Raw genomic sequence first — 16,958 nt, 5'->3', positions numbered from 1 at the left:
AGGATTGCAAGTTTTTCTACCCCCCCAGCCACAGATGCGACAGTAGTGACCACGAGCTGGTGTCATTACTTGGAGGGGTAATGTTGCACCAGCTCCTTCTGAGGAAAGAAGTAATGGGAACCTAGATGAGTTTTTGGATAAGCTATTACCATGGTTAAAAGGGCTGTATTATTTTCAGCCAGGTTAGTAGCATGGATTTTTCACTCCTGGGTTTTTGTCAAACATGAAGGAAACAGACAAGTAGTTCTCCGATGTGAGGGTTTTTTTTTCTGTAATTAGCTTGCCTGTGTTTAGAGCAAGATGGCTAGAAACATTTTTCAAGGCCTACCTCCGTAGCAGTCCTGTCCTATTTGCAGTTGGAGGGACCCTCCCGAGTGTGGGGAAGCACAGAGTGCAGTGCCACACCTGAGGCACGTGGGCACAGGTGGGCCCAAGTTTGATATACAGGCTTTGTTGTGAGCCAGACAATGGCCCTGGTGTTTGAGCGCTGAAGTTCCAGTCTCAAAGCTGATGCTCTGCTTCATGTGCTGCCATTTCACATCAGAAGTTCTGATAAAATCAAGTAAAAATACTGCCAAGAGCCCAATACCCTCCGGGTGTTTTGTTGTAAACTTCATGTAGTAGAGCGCACTGTGTGGGACGACCACAAGCTCAGGGCTGTGTGGGGCCAGAGAGACTTGCTGTGCTCTGTTTGAAAGACCCACCACCCCCACCCCATCTTACTGCTGTAGAACAGGAATACACAGGATTCCTGAAATAAGAAGCAAAGAGACTCTCCTGGCCTTTCCAATCAGCAGAGGAGAACCTCAGTGCAGTCAGGAGAATAATGCTGTCTGGTATGAGATAAAATCAGTACAGTGAGCTAGACAATCAATTAGAAAAGGTCCTGAGGCAAGTCCTTCCTGTAAGGATATGAAGATTGTGTCCCCGGTGCCTGGACACTCACTGATGCGACACAGTTAGACTTCCTGATCATTTCCTCCATGGATAACTTGGGATAGTGAGCCAGGTAGAAGGCTAGTGCTCCCACAAAACTGTCTCCAGCACCCTAGAATAAAATAACAAACAAGCTGAAGTGTATTTGCACAGGGAAACAATTCAGATGCCTTTACAGGAAAGACACAAGTTGTAGCACTGATTGCAGGGGTCAGGAAATTGTTCCGTGGTTGAGTTCAATTCACTTTTCTATGCCTAGGAAATTCTGCAAAGTTAAACTAATGCCACAATACTATCCTTGTGCCCAGCTCTTGAGTCAAGGTGCACATTATGGCTTAAAACTTAAAGAAAAGCAAGCGTGCCACAGTTCAGCAAGATGCTGTTAGAAACACTGCTGTTGAAACTTCCTGTTGTTGGAGTGTCCGATTTTGATTTCTCAACCTGGATGTTTCATTAAAGCTATTTTTCTCTTATTTAACTTCTGTTTTTCATAAAGGTCAGTGGTAGAAGGGGCAGAGAAAAGGGGAAAAAAAATAAGCCATGTGGCTTGTGGTGTCTGTAAATTCCTAGTTGCGGAGTGATACAGTTTGATGCTTCCAGAACTTAGCTTTTGTTTATTAAAAAGGTCCCACTGACATTAAAAACTATGATTGTGTCTACCACATAAACCACTCCTATTCCTGGGGCAAGCTTTGCCACCTGTGCTGAGTTTGACCATGAGGGATGAGGACAGTGGGTGGCATTCACCTGGAGCTCTGGCAGCCATGGCCCTCTTGAGCTACCCGTCATTCCCAGGCCATGCCCTGCCTGCCCCGTGGGAGCCCTAGGGAGGCAGGGAGTACATCTGTCCCACATGGGCACCAGCGACACCCCAGCTTGCTCTGACCCTCTTGCCCAGATACCACTGGCTGTGCTCTGGTCAACAGGGAATGACAGCTGTTCACCTCCCAAGTGCTTTTTAACAATAACTGTTGTTTAGCGATGTTCAGCACTATGAAGTGTCCCCAACAACTGGCAAAATTTAACTTGATTGATGGCCATTTTTAACTTGATTTGCTCATTTCAGTCTACAGTGTTCTTTCCTCCTCCTTCCCTAAAACTGGCTTGATTTCTAAGGCCAGACTGATACCAATTCTTGTTGGTACCATAAAACTGGTCCTAAGGTCCCTTTTTTTTAATCGTACTTTTGTTCCAGTGAAGGCATTAAACTAGACACACTAGTATTATCTTATTTCCTTCCAGATCCAGCATATGGACTATCTCCCCTGAGGGATTTTGCCTCTTTAGTTGTCATAAATAGGCCCCAAGAGTCATGGGACAAGAGCAAAGGGCCTGGAAAAACTTTGTTAAAACAGCTCAGCAAAATTTCTACTGGAAGTTAAGACTAGGAAGTAATTTTCCAATTTCAAGTACTAGTGTTTCTCAGTCTTAAACTCATACTTGCCCTGAAATCAGCTGCATTTAATATCATTCCAGCAAAACAATGCCACTTACACAGAAATTTGTTTCTAATGTTGCAAGCACCTGACAGGGCAGAGCAGTGAGGACACTGCAAGCGACACTAACGAGGGTGAGCACAGGATAGGGGCCCTACCCCAGGCCTGGCCTCTCCTTGCCCAGCCATGGCACAGTGGCTGTTTGAATTGGTGTTTCCAGTCAGAAAACTCCCTGCTTAACTCTTGCTTGGCCTGGCGTTTGAATGCTCTCTTCCATCAGGATACAATGGAGAGCATGGCCTGGCAAATGACAAGTTAATAAGCGAAGCAGTGCCCCTGCATGCAGCTGTAGCAGCACCTGTTTCAACAGTTCTGTGTTGCTGAACATACCAAGGGCAGGTGAAGGTTTTTATCAATTTCTGTTGGGCCTTTGTCTCCCTTCTGGTTTCCGGAGTGCTCCCACAATGGCAGGTGGAGCAGGAGCAGGTGACTGCTAGTTAAGCATTGCCAGTGCCTTTTGTCTGATGCATAATACAAAAATCTCCATCCCATCTCAGAGTTCGTAATCTAATCAGTGCATGATTAATTATTAAAGCTATTTTGGTGCTGTTGTTATAGACAGGAGTAGGATTTCAGCATGCAGATCTGTTCTGCTGTAGCTCTAGCAGGAAGAACATTGTTTTCAGTGATCACTGGGAAATGGAAGTAGCCAAATATTTTAATGAGTAATACTCAGAATATCTGGTGTCAAATAGCATAAACTATTACCTGGCAGCAGCATGGAGCAGAATACTGTCTGTCTGACTTTTTTTAATAATTGCTGCACTGTTGGCTATTGGAACAAAAAAGACTAACCACGTGTCACACAGGTCTTAGTTCCTATGCCAGTGAGATGGAGTGTACGTTCTCCCTGCAATGTTCCTGTGGCTCCCTGCTCGTGCGTGACACTCTGAGGTTGTGAGATGGTTGGAGATCTCCCCTTTAGTGTGGCTGAACAATGATAAATGGCTCTGAAAGCAGAAAAGGGAGAGAACAGCAGACTCCCATCCAGAATCGAAAAAGGCCCCCTAGCATTTTCTTGCAAGAGAAAAGATTACAGGGTGATTGGAGAATATACTGAAGGATTTGATGCCAGTAAATTTCTGCTGAAATCCTCACTTCCCATGCATAGACTGAAGCAGTCAGTATCTGCAAAGCCTAGCTATTACAGACCTGAAGGGTATCATAAATTCAGCTGTTGGTAAGTGAACGTTTTGTGGAGGGGGTGTTTTCAATACAGGAGCTGCTGCACTAAGAACAGCATCATGCATCAAATTGATTATGTAGATACCCTGCTCAGCCTTGCTTCTGGTCTGTGCAGACATGACTGGTCAAACATGACTAAAAGAGCAATAGCAGAACTGATTCAGATGCAAGGTTAACTGCAGTAAGGACTATATCCGGCTTACAGAAAGAGACCTTCCTTCTTTGGTGTTGTGGATTAAACTACATTGGGTTTGGTAGATTCAGAAAAGGTTGGCACAGAGTACTAGAAGAAATAGGCTCAGAGTAAAATCAAGATTACACAAACACTGGAATAGCAAATAGCAGATTTACATTTAGCTGTTTCAAAACCTGCTCTAAGAAAAATAATTCTAACTTACTTCACAAAAAAAAGAATTTGAAAATGACCAGACGAGAGTGCCCATTGACAAAATATAAATACAGAGTATGTAATATTTTACATTCTTCAGCATTTGTCTTCCGGGAATTCTAATACACTGCAGACTTTGAGATAATCCTCATATCCTTGAGTGCCTGGAGACAATTCATTCCATAATTATGAAAGTATAACATATTTAACCTTTCTGTAAAGCAGGAGATGCTAGTTTGTTTGAAATAAAATAAAGAATTGGATTTAAAAATTGTCTGATATGGTGTGGCTCATTCTTAAATACAAATGTCATGGTTTTGACTAACTTTTATGGTTTTGAAGCAGTTTTGAAAACCTATTTATATTCTGTGCCACTAGTCTGTAAGGTCCTTGTTTTCCTGTGTGTCTGGAAAAGGGCATTTTTGTTTCTTACAATCCCGCACTGATTGAGATTCTGTGCCTCTAGAGAAGAGAAGACCCATGAAAACACTTCTATTTATACCTTAGCTTTTGTTAGTCCTGATTTGTCAGAAGCTGGTTCACAACTTTAGTATAACTATTTTTATACGACGCTGCCCTGAGAAGCTTTTTAAGGAAAGTGCTTTGTAAGTGGAAACTATATTGTTCAACAGCCTTTCCAGCACGTAAAGCCTTTTTCAATCCATCATGCGCAGACTATTAGGATGCATTTCACTTATGCAATAAGATAACTTGCTCACCAAAAAAATTTGGCAGCCAAGAGGGCAAAAGCTACAATTCACAGAGTGGCAGCAGCTGCACCACCTTGTTCCAGAGCAATCTTTTGCTCAGCCTTCGCCCTCTCAGCCTGTCCTGGGCAAGAGCAACAGCAACATGGAAGAACATTGAGAGGGCTCTGGCTCCCGAAACCCGACATTGTTACTGAACCTCAGAAAACTTTTCTCCGGTGATTTTTAAGAAGTCACAGTCCTAGTGCAGTCTGGCTATTAACATGGATTCACTCCATTAAATAGATTGTAAGAGCATGTTACCAAGGCCCAAAGAAACACCTGAAAAGGATGTTGTATAGCAGTACAAGAGAAATGTTTTGCCTGTAATGATAAACTCTTCATTTAGTGAATAAATTAAAACATCAATCCAAAAGCTGTCAAAAACTGCATTATGATGTAGAACCGTAACTGGGAACATGCTACTGTGGTCAGTAACATTGCTCACAATGCTGCTTATAGTCTCCAAGGAGCATTCACAAAAGTGCACAAATGAACAAAGCCTGAGGATTACACTGATTTAGTGCAGTCTACATCCATGGCAATGCAGAGATGCCCAACTCTGTCGAAGGAATTGGGCCTTGGAGAATTCCTGTTGTATTTATAGCACTCCACAACTGTGTGATACTGGATTATGCCAAGGATGTTATCACTCTGTCACATCTGCTCAACATTCCTTGCTGTACCTCTGCCTACTCTGTACCCGAACTGCAAATTAGCCCTATGTAACACAAGAATAGCTGTCAGCAAAGGCACTCACTATCCATTGCTCAGAAGTGGGAAAAGCCTACGTCTCCCTACAAGAATCCCTGGGCTGTGCTTTGATGAAAGGTTACTAGTGGAGCTGGAGAAACATTTACAGCCTTTGGATATATTCAGATAGTCTTGTGCCATTAGGGTCTATGTCTCAGCTAAGGGATGATTTCAGCTGAAATGCTCAGGGAGTAAAATATCCTTTGGTGACAGCATGTGGTGGGGAGAACCTGGATGGACACCAGAGAGAAAACAGAACAAAAGGCTTGTGGATTGGAATAAGGGCAGGGAGCAATCACCATTACAGGTAAAATGGACCTGACTTGGGGAAATTCCCTTATTACCAATCAGATCCGAGTAGGGTAATGAGAAGTAAAAGCAAACCTTAAAACACCTTCCCCCCACCCTCTATTCTTCCCAAGCTTAATTTCACTTCCAATTTCTCTACCTCCTCCCCACACAGCAGCACAGGGTGACAGGGAATGGGGTTTGTGGTCAGTTCACCACATGTCTCTGCTGCTCCTTCCTCCTCAGGGGGAAGACTCCTCACACTCTTCCCCTGCTCCTGCATGGGGTCCCTGCCACAGGAGAGAGTCCTTCATTAAATTCTCTAACATGAGTCCTTCCAACAGGCTACAGTTCTTCATGAACTGCCCCAGAGTGGGTCCTTTCCACATGGTTCACTCCTTTAGGAACAGGTTGCTCCAGTGTGGGTCCCTCACAGAGTCACAAGTTCTATCAGCAAACCATCATGTGGGCTCCTCTTCCGTAGATCCTGCCAGGACCCTGCTCCATCATGGGCTTCCCATGGGTCACAGCCTCCTTTGGACATTCACCTGCTCTGGCGTGGGTCTCCTCCAGAGGCTGCAGGTGGATCTCTGCATCCCCATAGTCCTCCATGGGCTGCACGGGCACAGCTGCCTCACCATGGGCTGCACCACAGGCTGCAGCGGAATCTCAGCTCCAGCAGCTGGAGCACCTTCTCCCCCTCCTTCTGCACTGCCCTTGGTATCTGCACAGTTGCTTCTGTCACACATTCTCACCCCACTCTCCAGCTGTTGGTGCACAGCAGCATTTTTACCCCTTCTTACCTACATTATCCCAGAGGTGCTACCACCATCACTGAAGGGCTCAGCCTTGGCCAGTGGTGGGTCCCTCTTGGAGCATTGGCTCTATCGGACATGGGGGAAGCTTCCAACAGCTTCTCACAGAAGCCATTCCTGTAGTCACCCACTACCAAAACCTTGCCATGAAAACCCCACTCACAGTGGCTGAATCAGTTATACAGCTTTTGGTTTTTTATTATTTCCTTCTTCCTGAAAGAACCCATGTTTATCCTCTATGTGATGGAGAATGATTTATTTCTGGAAATGTTCCTGGCTGGTTTTTTTTACTTCTGCATTTATTTGCCTGTGGAATAGCTTTTAAAATTATTTTCTGGGAGGTTAATATTTTCCTCCCCACATATTTCCTCATGTTTCACTGGAAAGATATTTTGGCAGTTTAAATTAAGATAATCTTTAAATTAAACTAACTTCACTATCTCGAAACTCTCCTGAAATTAAACTAATTTGACTATCTTCAAACTATTTCCTCAGATCAAGGCCTAACAAGGGTGACTACTCCCACAGTGTCTGGGGTTGCTGATCCTGTGTGGAAGCATTGCTGTCTTTCTAGGGCACCCTGCAGATACTGGTGTGGCTCTCCACGGCTGTGCTTAAAGGAGAAGACCATTTGTTACAAACCTCTAAAACATGAAATATTTGAAAATTACAAAGAGATTTCCCACTAACACAGTTATTCCTGTATCTTTGCACGGAATTTTGAGCCAGAACAAAATGATAAGAAGTCCTTAACTGGGAACTACCAAATTTAGCAATAAGAACCAAATGAACTTGAATCAAATAGCAGGGCTTGCCTTGCTAGGTCTAAGTTAGGCTTTTGGTACTGACTAGACAGCACTGCAAAGGTATTTCGGTTGAAAATAAAGGAGAAGATCTAGGAAAAGCACACTGTACCCCAGAGCTTGGGGTCTGGATCCTCAACTCTATTACTGTGCTCAGTCTGTCCTCTGAGTGTTTCTGCAGTCTTGTCACAAAGAAAAAGTAGATGTTACCCTAAGCCAAAGGAAGATATATAGAGAGACTCATGGTAGTGGTGCTCGTTTGTTCCTTTCTTCTTCCCCTCTGCATTCCCCACACAGCCCTGATGCTGTCTGATGCGGTTTGGGGACCTACTAGGACGCTGCCCCATCAGAGCTCCTTCCTCCCAGCCACGTGCAGAATGGCTGGGCTCAGCCAGTGTTTAACAACGGCAGGAGGTGTAAGCTAACACATTTTAATTTGCATTCCCTGTAGGTTGACAGTGCACTCTTAATTCCAGTGATTCAGACTGCAGTTTCATAATAGGCTTAAGCCGATCCATGGTTATGCTCTGCTGAAAGGCTCAGTCCCCACTCATGTTTTTATCCTTGTCTCATGTTCCCACGCCCTCCCCTACATCAGATTTAGTACTTGTGTGGCCAAGCAGTGAAGCAGATCAGTTCTCTGATCCTTCTGACAACTGGGCCAGCCAACACTGACCAAGAAACAATAGTTTCCGCCCAGATCAGCAAGTTGCTGTATTACCACATGACAGTTAGTCCACAGCAAAGGAGAAAGACGTTAGAAACACTCCTCTCAGCATGGTCTTGGATCAGCTTGAGCCAACTGTGGAACCTCGCCCTCAGTCAACACCAGGCAATTCATTAACTCAGTTGTGTATCCAAGTCTTAATACTCTGGCTCCTTGTTCACACAGGGAAAGCTGCCTGTTCCACTCTTCTCCCCGTACCCTGTGGGCTCTGTCCGGAGGATTGAGGGAATGGTCACACTTCCTTTCTGTATCTTTACCAGACTCTGCTCTGGGAAGCTGTGGGAAGGAGCAATCCCTGACTTTCTTGCATTTATGTTGTGATGTACTTGCACAGCCATGAATGGGGTAAATTTCTTGTTCACTTACTCCAGTTGAACAAGGCCATCATATCATTGGGTCCTTCACATGGTCTGGGAACTTAGAGGTAACTAAACTACACCCAGTGTAGACTATCAGTTGGGAAACATCAAAACCAAAGCATACCACACAATGCTTCACATCAGCCATCAGGAATTTTTACCCACTTCCTCACAGATTTCCTGATGGGTCATTAACAGTGATTAATCAGCCTGACCGTTAACCCCCTGCATTCCTGAGAGATTAATCTCAATACAAGGCCTCCTGCATGCAATTTCTTTCCTTTCTGAAACATCCTACTACATTAAGTTATGCACTGTTTCTAAAAAGATCAGTGACAAGCATTACAGATGCATGAATTCCCCTGAAATGTTTGGTTTGTGGTGAATGTTGGAAATAAAACATACAACATTCACAACTCTGCAATTTTTAATTTGTATGTCATCTAAAAAGCACAGATGAAAGTATCTGCTTTACATTTCAAAGCCCATATACAGCATCTACTTTGAAGGCAGGTAATAGTGCTCTCATTTCATATGATGGGAAATTAACCCAACTTAAGATCAAGGATGTTAAGAACACCCACTTTGAGACATCTGTGGGCTGAATCCAAAGCTCCAGATCTTTCATGGACTAACAGGAGTCACATGAGCTACCCATCTTTTGAAAGTGAGGCACTGCTTGGGAACCCTAAATCTGAGATATGCAAAATAAGTAAGTGGACCTTCACAGCTCTGCTTGGACTCAATCAGGATGAGAACAGAGGAGCTCCCACCTCACTGTTTACAAGAAAAATACTGCAAAGTGTCTTTGAGGTGACTGCTTTCTCTTAGTGCACACTGAAGAAGTCTGGGAAAGGTCGCAGGAGAGCTTCATTTTCCGGGATGATAATATTCCAGTATACTGCTAAGCACTGGAGAACTGAGTTATTCTGTGTAGTAAACTGTTAGTCTAACCCCAGAAAGCCAACAAAGTATTCACCCACAGGGAGCACTCCGTTTTCTGAATCATTGAAACAATTCAGTGTGATGATGCTCATATAAACTCCTTTCAACTCCAGACAGCATTAATGAGAGGTGACGAATTTATTTCTTTCTTACACAATGGAGTAAGAGCACTGAACCAGGAGCTCCATATACCATTCTAAAAACAATGGATCAATGTTGCTGAACCTGTGAGATTCCTGTCAACCAAATAATTCACCACTACTCTGATTCCAACACTGCCAGAACAATAGATACATTGGCATGGAATTTTTCAATTTGGAATACACTTCTGTGTAAATTTTCTGTTTAAGACTGAGTTTACTTCTGCCTTCATTACCTGCTTCTTCCCTGGTTCCACTCTTGAGCTTTGATCTGTGACCTCCTTTCATTTGATCTGGAAGTTCATACCTCACACAGAAACTCAGAAACAGCAGAAAAAACCCTCCACACTATTTTTTTTCCCCCTGCGGTGCAAATAAAAAATGTATGACATACAAAATGCAGCACTGGAAAATTCTCATTACACTTCATCTGAACACAAAGCTCTCCAGTGGCACTCTTGCAAAGTACAGCCTACAAACCACAATGTGTCAACAACAGGGAAGCGCGCAGACATCACCACTAATAGACAGAAGATGGACTTTCAGTTGAACATGCTGTAGGAGCTGTACCTACTTTTCCCAAAATTTAAACTTGCACAGAATCAAGAGTCGTGGTTGAAACCTGGTGCTAAATATAGCAGCTCCTCAGAAGGTTGATTTGTACTTCTCAAACTGGTTTATCAAGCCTCAACAACATGTAGCTACTCTCCTACTCTAATCAAAAGCTTCACTTATCTCATTTCCTTGAGCAGTACTTCACTCTTTTCATTATTCATGTCACACTTGTGCCAAATTGTGCTTTCGTCCCAACAATGCTCATGCTTATGTGTTAATTCACAAATATCATTTAATGATGAAATGAAACTACAGCCAAAACTCTGCCCAAAATACATAATGGTATTTTGATAGTACGCTGGAAATTCTGGCAGTGGGTTTCCCTCCCCAGCCAGGAGAGAACTGGCCAAAATGTCACTAACTGTGTCACCCAGTATCACACATGAGCCTGACACGGCTTCAGGAACCCATAATCTAACAGTTAAATAAGAAGAAGGAAATCTCTGTGCTGGGCAATTTCACTAGCCACATGTGGTTTTTTCCTCTCAGACTGAAAATGCCAAAGGACTCTTAGTGATCCCATCTAATCTGAGGAGAAGCACTCAGAATGACACAACTGCCATCTCGCCTGGAATTGATCAAAATAACATTCTTTTTTTTGCACGAAAGCTCCATATGCTCGAGTGCCTCTTTCAAAACCACAGCATCTAGCCTTTGTTGGCTGGCCACTGCATCTGCCTACCCATGAACTACACATCCTGGAAGGGAAAAAAAACCCACCAAACTTCAGGAGGTTTTTTGTCTGAGCTCTCCCCAGCTTCGTCCCCTTGCCAGCTCCCTGCATTCTTTTTCCAACGGAGTTTGTGTAATCGTTTCGATGACTACTCAAGCTGTATCTCCTCTCTTGAATTTCAGTTAGATGTGCCTTACAAGCCAGAACTGCTGCTCTGCTCAACAGTATTGTTCTCTGCTACCCACTCATTCTCTTGTCCTTAACCTGTGGGGCAGGAATGCAGAAAACAGGGCTCCCTCTGACACCTCACTCATGGTCTTCAGCAGTAGGTGACCACCAAGGCACTGCTTCTGACAGAAGGGCATTCTCTGTGAGATTGCCTGTAAAATGGATCTTTCCAAGAAACACACTGCCTGCTTAATGATTTCAGCAACAAAATCACAGATACCAGCAATGAGGCATGAGCTTCCAGAGAACTTCCTCACTTTTTTCCTGTATTTCTGTGTCTATTTGTGCTTTGAAATGAATTTTAAAAATACTCCTTATAGACATTTGGGTAGCTGACAAACTTTGCTGCCAAAATTCAGGAATCTGCTTTTCTACAGATGATTTGTTCTATAGCTGGTTTTATGTCTGTATATCTACCTTGGAACACACAGACACAGAAGAAAACCCTGAGAAAAGTGGCAGAATCAGTACACTCAACTTAAAAATTGCTATTAAAGACATTCCTATAGGTTACTGCTACCTGTCACCAAAACTTAAGGGTTTTAGCTTCCTTCCATTTGTCTACTGAAAGTTTTAAAATGTATTCTGTCCATGGGACAGGCAACTAAAGATTAACTCCTTTATTCTTGATAAGAAATACAACTTCTGGCATTTTCTGTGGTTAGAATTTGCAAAAGAAGCCTGATTTCCCCACTGTTCTCATTTCTCTGTTCTTGTTCTTTTGAAAACCTAATTATGCAATATCACCAATCCAACTCAAACCTTTCTGGTTTCTTTAGTGACCAAAATTACTTGGCATTGAAAACTCTGTTGGGGAAAATAATGAAATCTGATATTGTTCAATATCATCATTACTGCAGTTGGCATTTCTGAGCAACTAGGCAGATGAGGGGCTCCAGAGCCAGGTTTGCCTTCTCTCTCACCACAGCCAGAACTGATGGGAAGAAACTGAGAAGAGTAAGTTATGTTCCACAACAGCCTGGATGATACCTGGTTCTGCAGAGAATAGTTTTAAAGAAGAAAGGGAGGCATATGACATTTGTTAGCTAACCATGAAGAGGAAAAAAATGATGAGGAGTTTGGCCAAGAATATGCTGCACTATTACACAGCGGATTGCATTTGCAACTTCCTACAGCTCAGGCCAGAAAAAGATACTTGGGAAGGTGACGCTCTGGATGTGCCAGAAGCGCCAGCTTCCACTAGCTATTTTTAACTGCAGGAATTTCATTAGAAAGGATGGCTGCACACAGTTGGTCTTCCTTCCTCTTCATCCTTTCTGCAACACAGATATCGTGAAGTGCTATCTACCATTACAACTGGCACTGCCTCGTGTGCATGCACTGGCAGCCCAGGATCTGCTCCGACACAGGCTGAGCTACATACCAGGACTGAGCATCCTCTTGGAGGAGACCCTGAACTGGACTCATCATAAAGTCAAGAGGAGGAGAGCAAATCAAAAAAGGGATGCAGCATGTTTTGCTGCAATGATTTTCACTCGTGTTGTACAACATAGTTAGCCCAAGAGAAGCAATAAAAGTAATTTCCTACTCTGCTCTCAACCTGCATAAATGATACCATTGTTTCATTTACTAAAGCATCCCAGAAGTGAAATAGCACAAAGATATTTCTGAACTCAGCCTCTCTAGACCTCATCGGATTATATTCTCAGGTGCAGATGTTGGATGTGGTATCATTCATGCGTTCTGGCCCACATACAAAACATTTGAGTTGCTACCTATATGCTGCCATCAACCCTACCTTTCTATGTCCAGAATAATAATCAACTGGGTTAATTTCCAAACTGGACTATTTCTCAGTATGCCAGTAGTGGAGCCAAAGCACTTGTCCTCGTACCATATTTCCATAAACTCCCTACAGTCTCTTTGAGGAGGAGCATCCAATGCAAAGCAACTCTGCCTTTCTATGTACTTTCTCCTTTATGTGGACATTTACAATGATGTCCAGTTCTAAAAATGAGACAGCTGATAGCCTGACAAAAATTTTCCTCCAGTCCTATTTTTTTTTTTTTTTAAGAGAAGCATAGAGAACAAGTCATGGTTAAACAAGGGAAACAGGTTCACTTGCCACTGACAAGCCAGTGTCTGCATGCTTTGTTCCCTATCTACAAATCAGCAGTCTGAATAGTACTTTCTTAATGTTGTAAGTACCCACGTAGTAAATAATGTAAGATGCTTAGCAACTTTTTGTATATGTATACATGTATATGGAATAAAGCTGTAGGACACAACTGGACACAGTGTCATGACTTGTTACTGATAATGTGTAGCTAAACCAAACTCTTGGTATCACTAAAGTAGTTTCACTGTGAGTTTTTTTTGTTGCCTGGCACTCTACAATCTTAGAAGGGGCTTAAAAACTAAATATTGGCTTTAATCTTCTTTTTATAATATGTCTTCATTAAGTACCCCTTGTAATTTAATGCAATTTGTGGCAAATGCTAATACTGCTCTGGGCCCACTTCTCCCTGTCAGCTGTATCTCTGTTAAATTATGCATTTCCATCTGGAAAGAAACTGTACAGGACTGTAGGCTCTCTTCCACTTAGAGTCAGGAATGGAAAGGGATTTAATTAGATGCTCCCTGGTTGAGAAAAGGACTAGAGCAAAGCCTGGGTGGTCCATGGAATCTTCCACTGGAAAACAAGGCTGCAAATTGTTCTGTACAAGCCTGCTTCTGTTTGCTCATTTTGTTTACATTGTTTGTTCTTACAGATTAAAATAGACAGTTACTAGGCAGATAAACAGTGTTTCCTTCCATGACAATGTTATCTAGAAGTTAAGAGAGCAGCATGGGACAATATATGCCTGTGCTTCATTTTTGGCTTCATCACTCCAACTCCCCATATAACTTGGAGCAGAACATTTTTAGCTTGTGCTTCAGTGCACCCACCTAACATTTTTGTTCCACTTTTCCAATTTGTACAAGGGGCATAATATAGCTTTCTGCTCTCCAAGGGAAAAGAGGATGCATCCAGCTTGCTCTACACTTTCTCAGTTGACTGCCAATGCGGAGGGATGCTACTCTTGCAATCCCTCTTGTTACTGGATACCTGTATAGACTTAGGCCACTGACTAAGCCTTAACAAACTGAAGTGTCTTTAGAAGGCCTGAATCAGAAGCAGAAACTCCTGAGGAACCAAGCAAGTCCCATCTAGATTTAACTGTGAGTCAACTCACATGCAGTGATTTCAGTCATGTGCCCTTTCACAGTTCAGCTGAACTTCAGAACATAATAGATGCAGCTTTATTTAGACTTACAGTGCAGATCGCTGACTGGAGTGCCTGGCAGATTAACTTATTCCTCATGGTTTTTCTGTTCCAAAATTCAATGGATGCCGTATTTGTAAAAGAGGGAATGCAGAAGGCTAAGTCAGAAAGTGGGCTATGACTGGAACTAAACTTACTTATTAACCTATTTGGGTTGCATGTTAAAGAAAGGAAGCTATTATGCTGTCGGTTTGTGGGATGTTAATGAGAGCTCTGGGCATAATTACTCTGTGTTGGTGTGTGTGAATAAACTCTACTGATAAATAGGATGTTTGCCTGATAGTAACTTCTCTTTTCTTGAGAATGAGAGGGAAGATGAGGGAAAAAAAAAAAGAACTGAAAAAGAGAAAAGGAAAAAAGAAAAAAGAAAAAAGAAAAAAAAGAAGAAAAAAAAGAAGAAAAAGGAAAAGAAAAAAGAAAAAAAAAGAAAAAGGAAAAGAAAAAGAAAAAAGAGAAAGAGAAAGAAAAAGGAAAAGGAAAAAAGAAAAGGAAAAAGAAAAAGAAAAAGAAAAAGAAAAAGAAAAAGAAAAAGAAAAAGAAAAAGAAAAAAAGAAAAAGAAAAAGAAGAAAAAAGCTACGTTTTAGGGTTAGGGAAAAAGAGAAAAAGGAAAACCACAAAGGTTTACTCCTTGCTACATCCTTGGGTAGGAAAAGGTTAAACATTTAACATTTTTCTTTTCTTAGCAAGTGAGAGAACTGTACATCAGACACATTGTCTGCCAAATGCTTCATTTACTACCAGCTGCATTTTTACTTTGTTGAGAGATAGCTGAAATAAAATCACTGTTCTTTGTGCAAACGGCGTGCTAAATAATGTACGGCTACAAGATTATTAAATAGCAAAGGCATTTGATAATATTAGAGTCAACCACAAGTCCCACTTCTGCTGATGCACAGAATTTTGAGTAATTAGTCATTGCACAGAGTGTTGTATTTATATCCCCTTGAGCCTCAGACGTTAGGCCACAAAGTCAGGAGACAAAGAATTGCTGTTATTAGGAGGACTGTTTTGGATTTATTTATATTCTAAGGCTTTATTTCAGTGTCCACTTCACTCTTCTGGCTCTGGCTTCCTCCAAACCAGAAGATACCGCTAAGTCAGAGAATTTTAGTGTAAACCATATTTTTACAGACAAGACCTCTCAACTTCAAGCAGAAGCACTTCAATGAGTTTGCAAAGCCCCCAAAGAAGCACAACTGGCCTGAGGTTATATGACAAGCCTGGGAAAAAGGCCTCCCAGGTTCTGTTCTGATCTCTAACAGACTTCTCATGGCTTATATGCAACACATTAATGGCAGCTCCAATTTATGGACAGATAAATTGGGATACAAAGAAGACACGTAACTCTTCCAAGGATTTACAGCAAGTCTTTTGCAGAGCCCTGGAACTCTTAATCAGTCCTTTGTTCAAATTGCTAAACCACACTGCCTTCTTTAGACCACAACTGCTGCACAGGCCTGAATACTGTGACATATCTAAAATTATATAGCTATACATTTATATGAGGCTTTATTAAAATAAAAGTTGCATAACATTTTCAGAGTTCAATACAAAGCTGCTCAGTGAGCAATCTACTGTTTAAAGACAGTCTTCATAACTCTCTCCTAGTAAAAGAGACAGATCTAATAAATTGTAATAAGAAACCTGAGAGAAACAACAGGATTTGAACACATAACATCTGATGACAATTCCTATTGTAGCAATGAGCCTTTCTTTTGCAGAACTGACACACAAAAAATAATGGTAACATTTATGACAAATAGTATGTATCATATCTCTGAGAATATTGCACAGAAAAGGACTATATAGAATAAATCATATGCTCATGTCAAATTTCAGGCAAAGTAGATTAAATGTTGAATTTTATTCTGTCTCTTAAATGAGTTTCATCATGTTTACAAGCATGGCACTTCAACCTGTGAGCTTCTTTTAGTAGGTTATGCAATCTCTGTATCCAAAAAGCATAACCAGACAGGGAAAATGTTGGTAATATAAGAAATTACATGGTAATGTAATGGTTGTGCTTAGAAATACTGTGAAGCTAAACATTCTAGGTTCTCCATGACATTTAAAAGGGGGACTATTGACTTGCTGTGATTCCTAGGGGCAGCACTGTGAAAAGTGATTCCAAATTTTCATTTAAATGTGGTGTGCCCAAGTGCATCCATGCCTAAGCCAGACATGCAGATGCATGATTCCCTGGCTGTGAGTGTACTAATGCAGGACTTTTTGCACACAACATTGGTATGTGTAAACCTAGAGGTCAACTGACGAAGAGATCTTAAATAGAGCAACTATGCTATGCATTTAGAAGACCAGATGAGACAAAAATTACGAAGTCACCCTAACTGGTGCAAGTATATATTCAGCATCTTGATCCAAGCTGGGCTATGGAGCAAACTAGAGGTTACAAAAACTAACCCTAGATGACCTCCTCCCCAAAGTGATCTCACTGCTCTTTAAATGGGGGGCCAACAGAGGAGCAGCTCCAGCTTACTTTGAGAACTCCCCATTTTCCACTAATGCCATTGCACAGGAGAGATTCTGCCAGTGCCAGCTCTCCAATTCGAATC

At 42.0% G+C, this 16,958-nt stretch overlaps 1 protein-coding gene across 2 annotated transcripts in view; it reads right to left on the bottom strand.

Moving 5' to 3' along the window:
* Nucleotides 1-16,958, bottom strand: part of RBKS (ribokinase) — a 53,727-nt gene that overhangs the window by 181 nt on the left and 36,588 nt on the right. For both annotated transcript variants that reach the window (XM_017744811.1, XM_017744810.1), the window contains one exon: nt 1-1,048. This exon is cut by the window's left edge and continues 181 nt beyond it. In XM_017744811.1, the coding sequence (XP_017600300.1) occupies nt 875-1,048 (174 nt within the window). In that variant the 3' untranslated portion in view covers nt 1-874. The remainder of the gene's footprint in view (nt 1,049-16,958) is intronic.

Source organism: Corvus brachyrhynchos, unplaced genomic scaffold, assembly GCF_000691975.1.
Source record: "Corvus brachyrhynchos isolate BGI_N302 unplaced genomic scaffold, ASM69197v1 scaffold258, whole genome shotgun sequence".
Classification (NCBI taxonomy): Eukaryota; Metazoa; Chordata; class Aves; order Passeriformes; family Corvidae; genus Corvus; species Corvus brachyrhynchos.
Note: the sequence above shows the minus strand (reverse complement) of the source record. Positions and strands in the feature narration are given on the sequence as shown.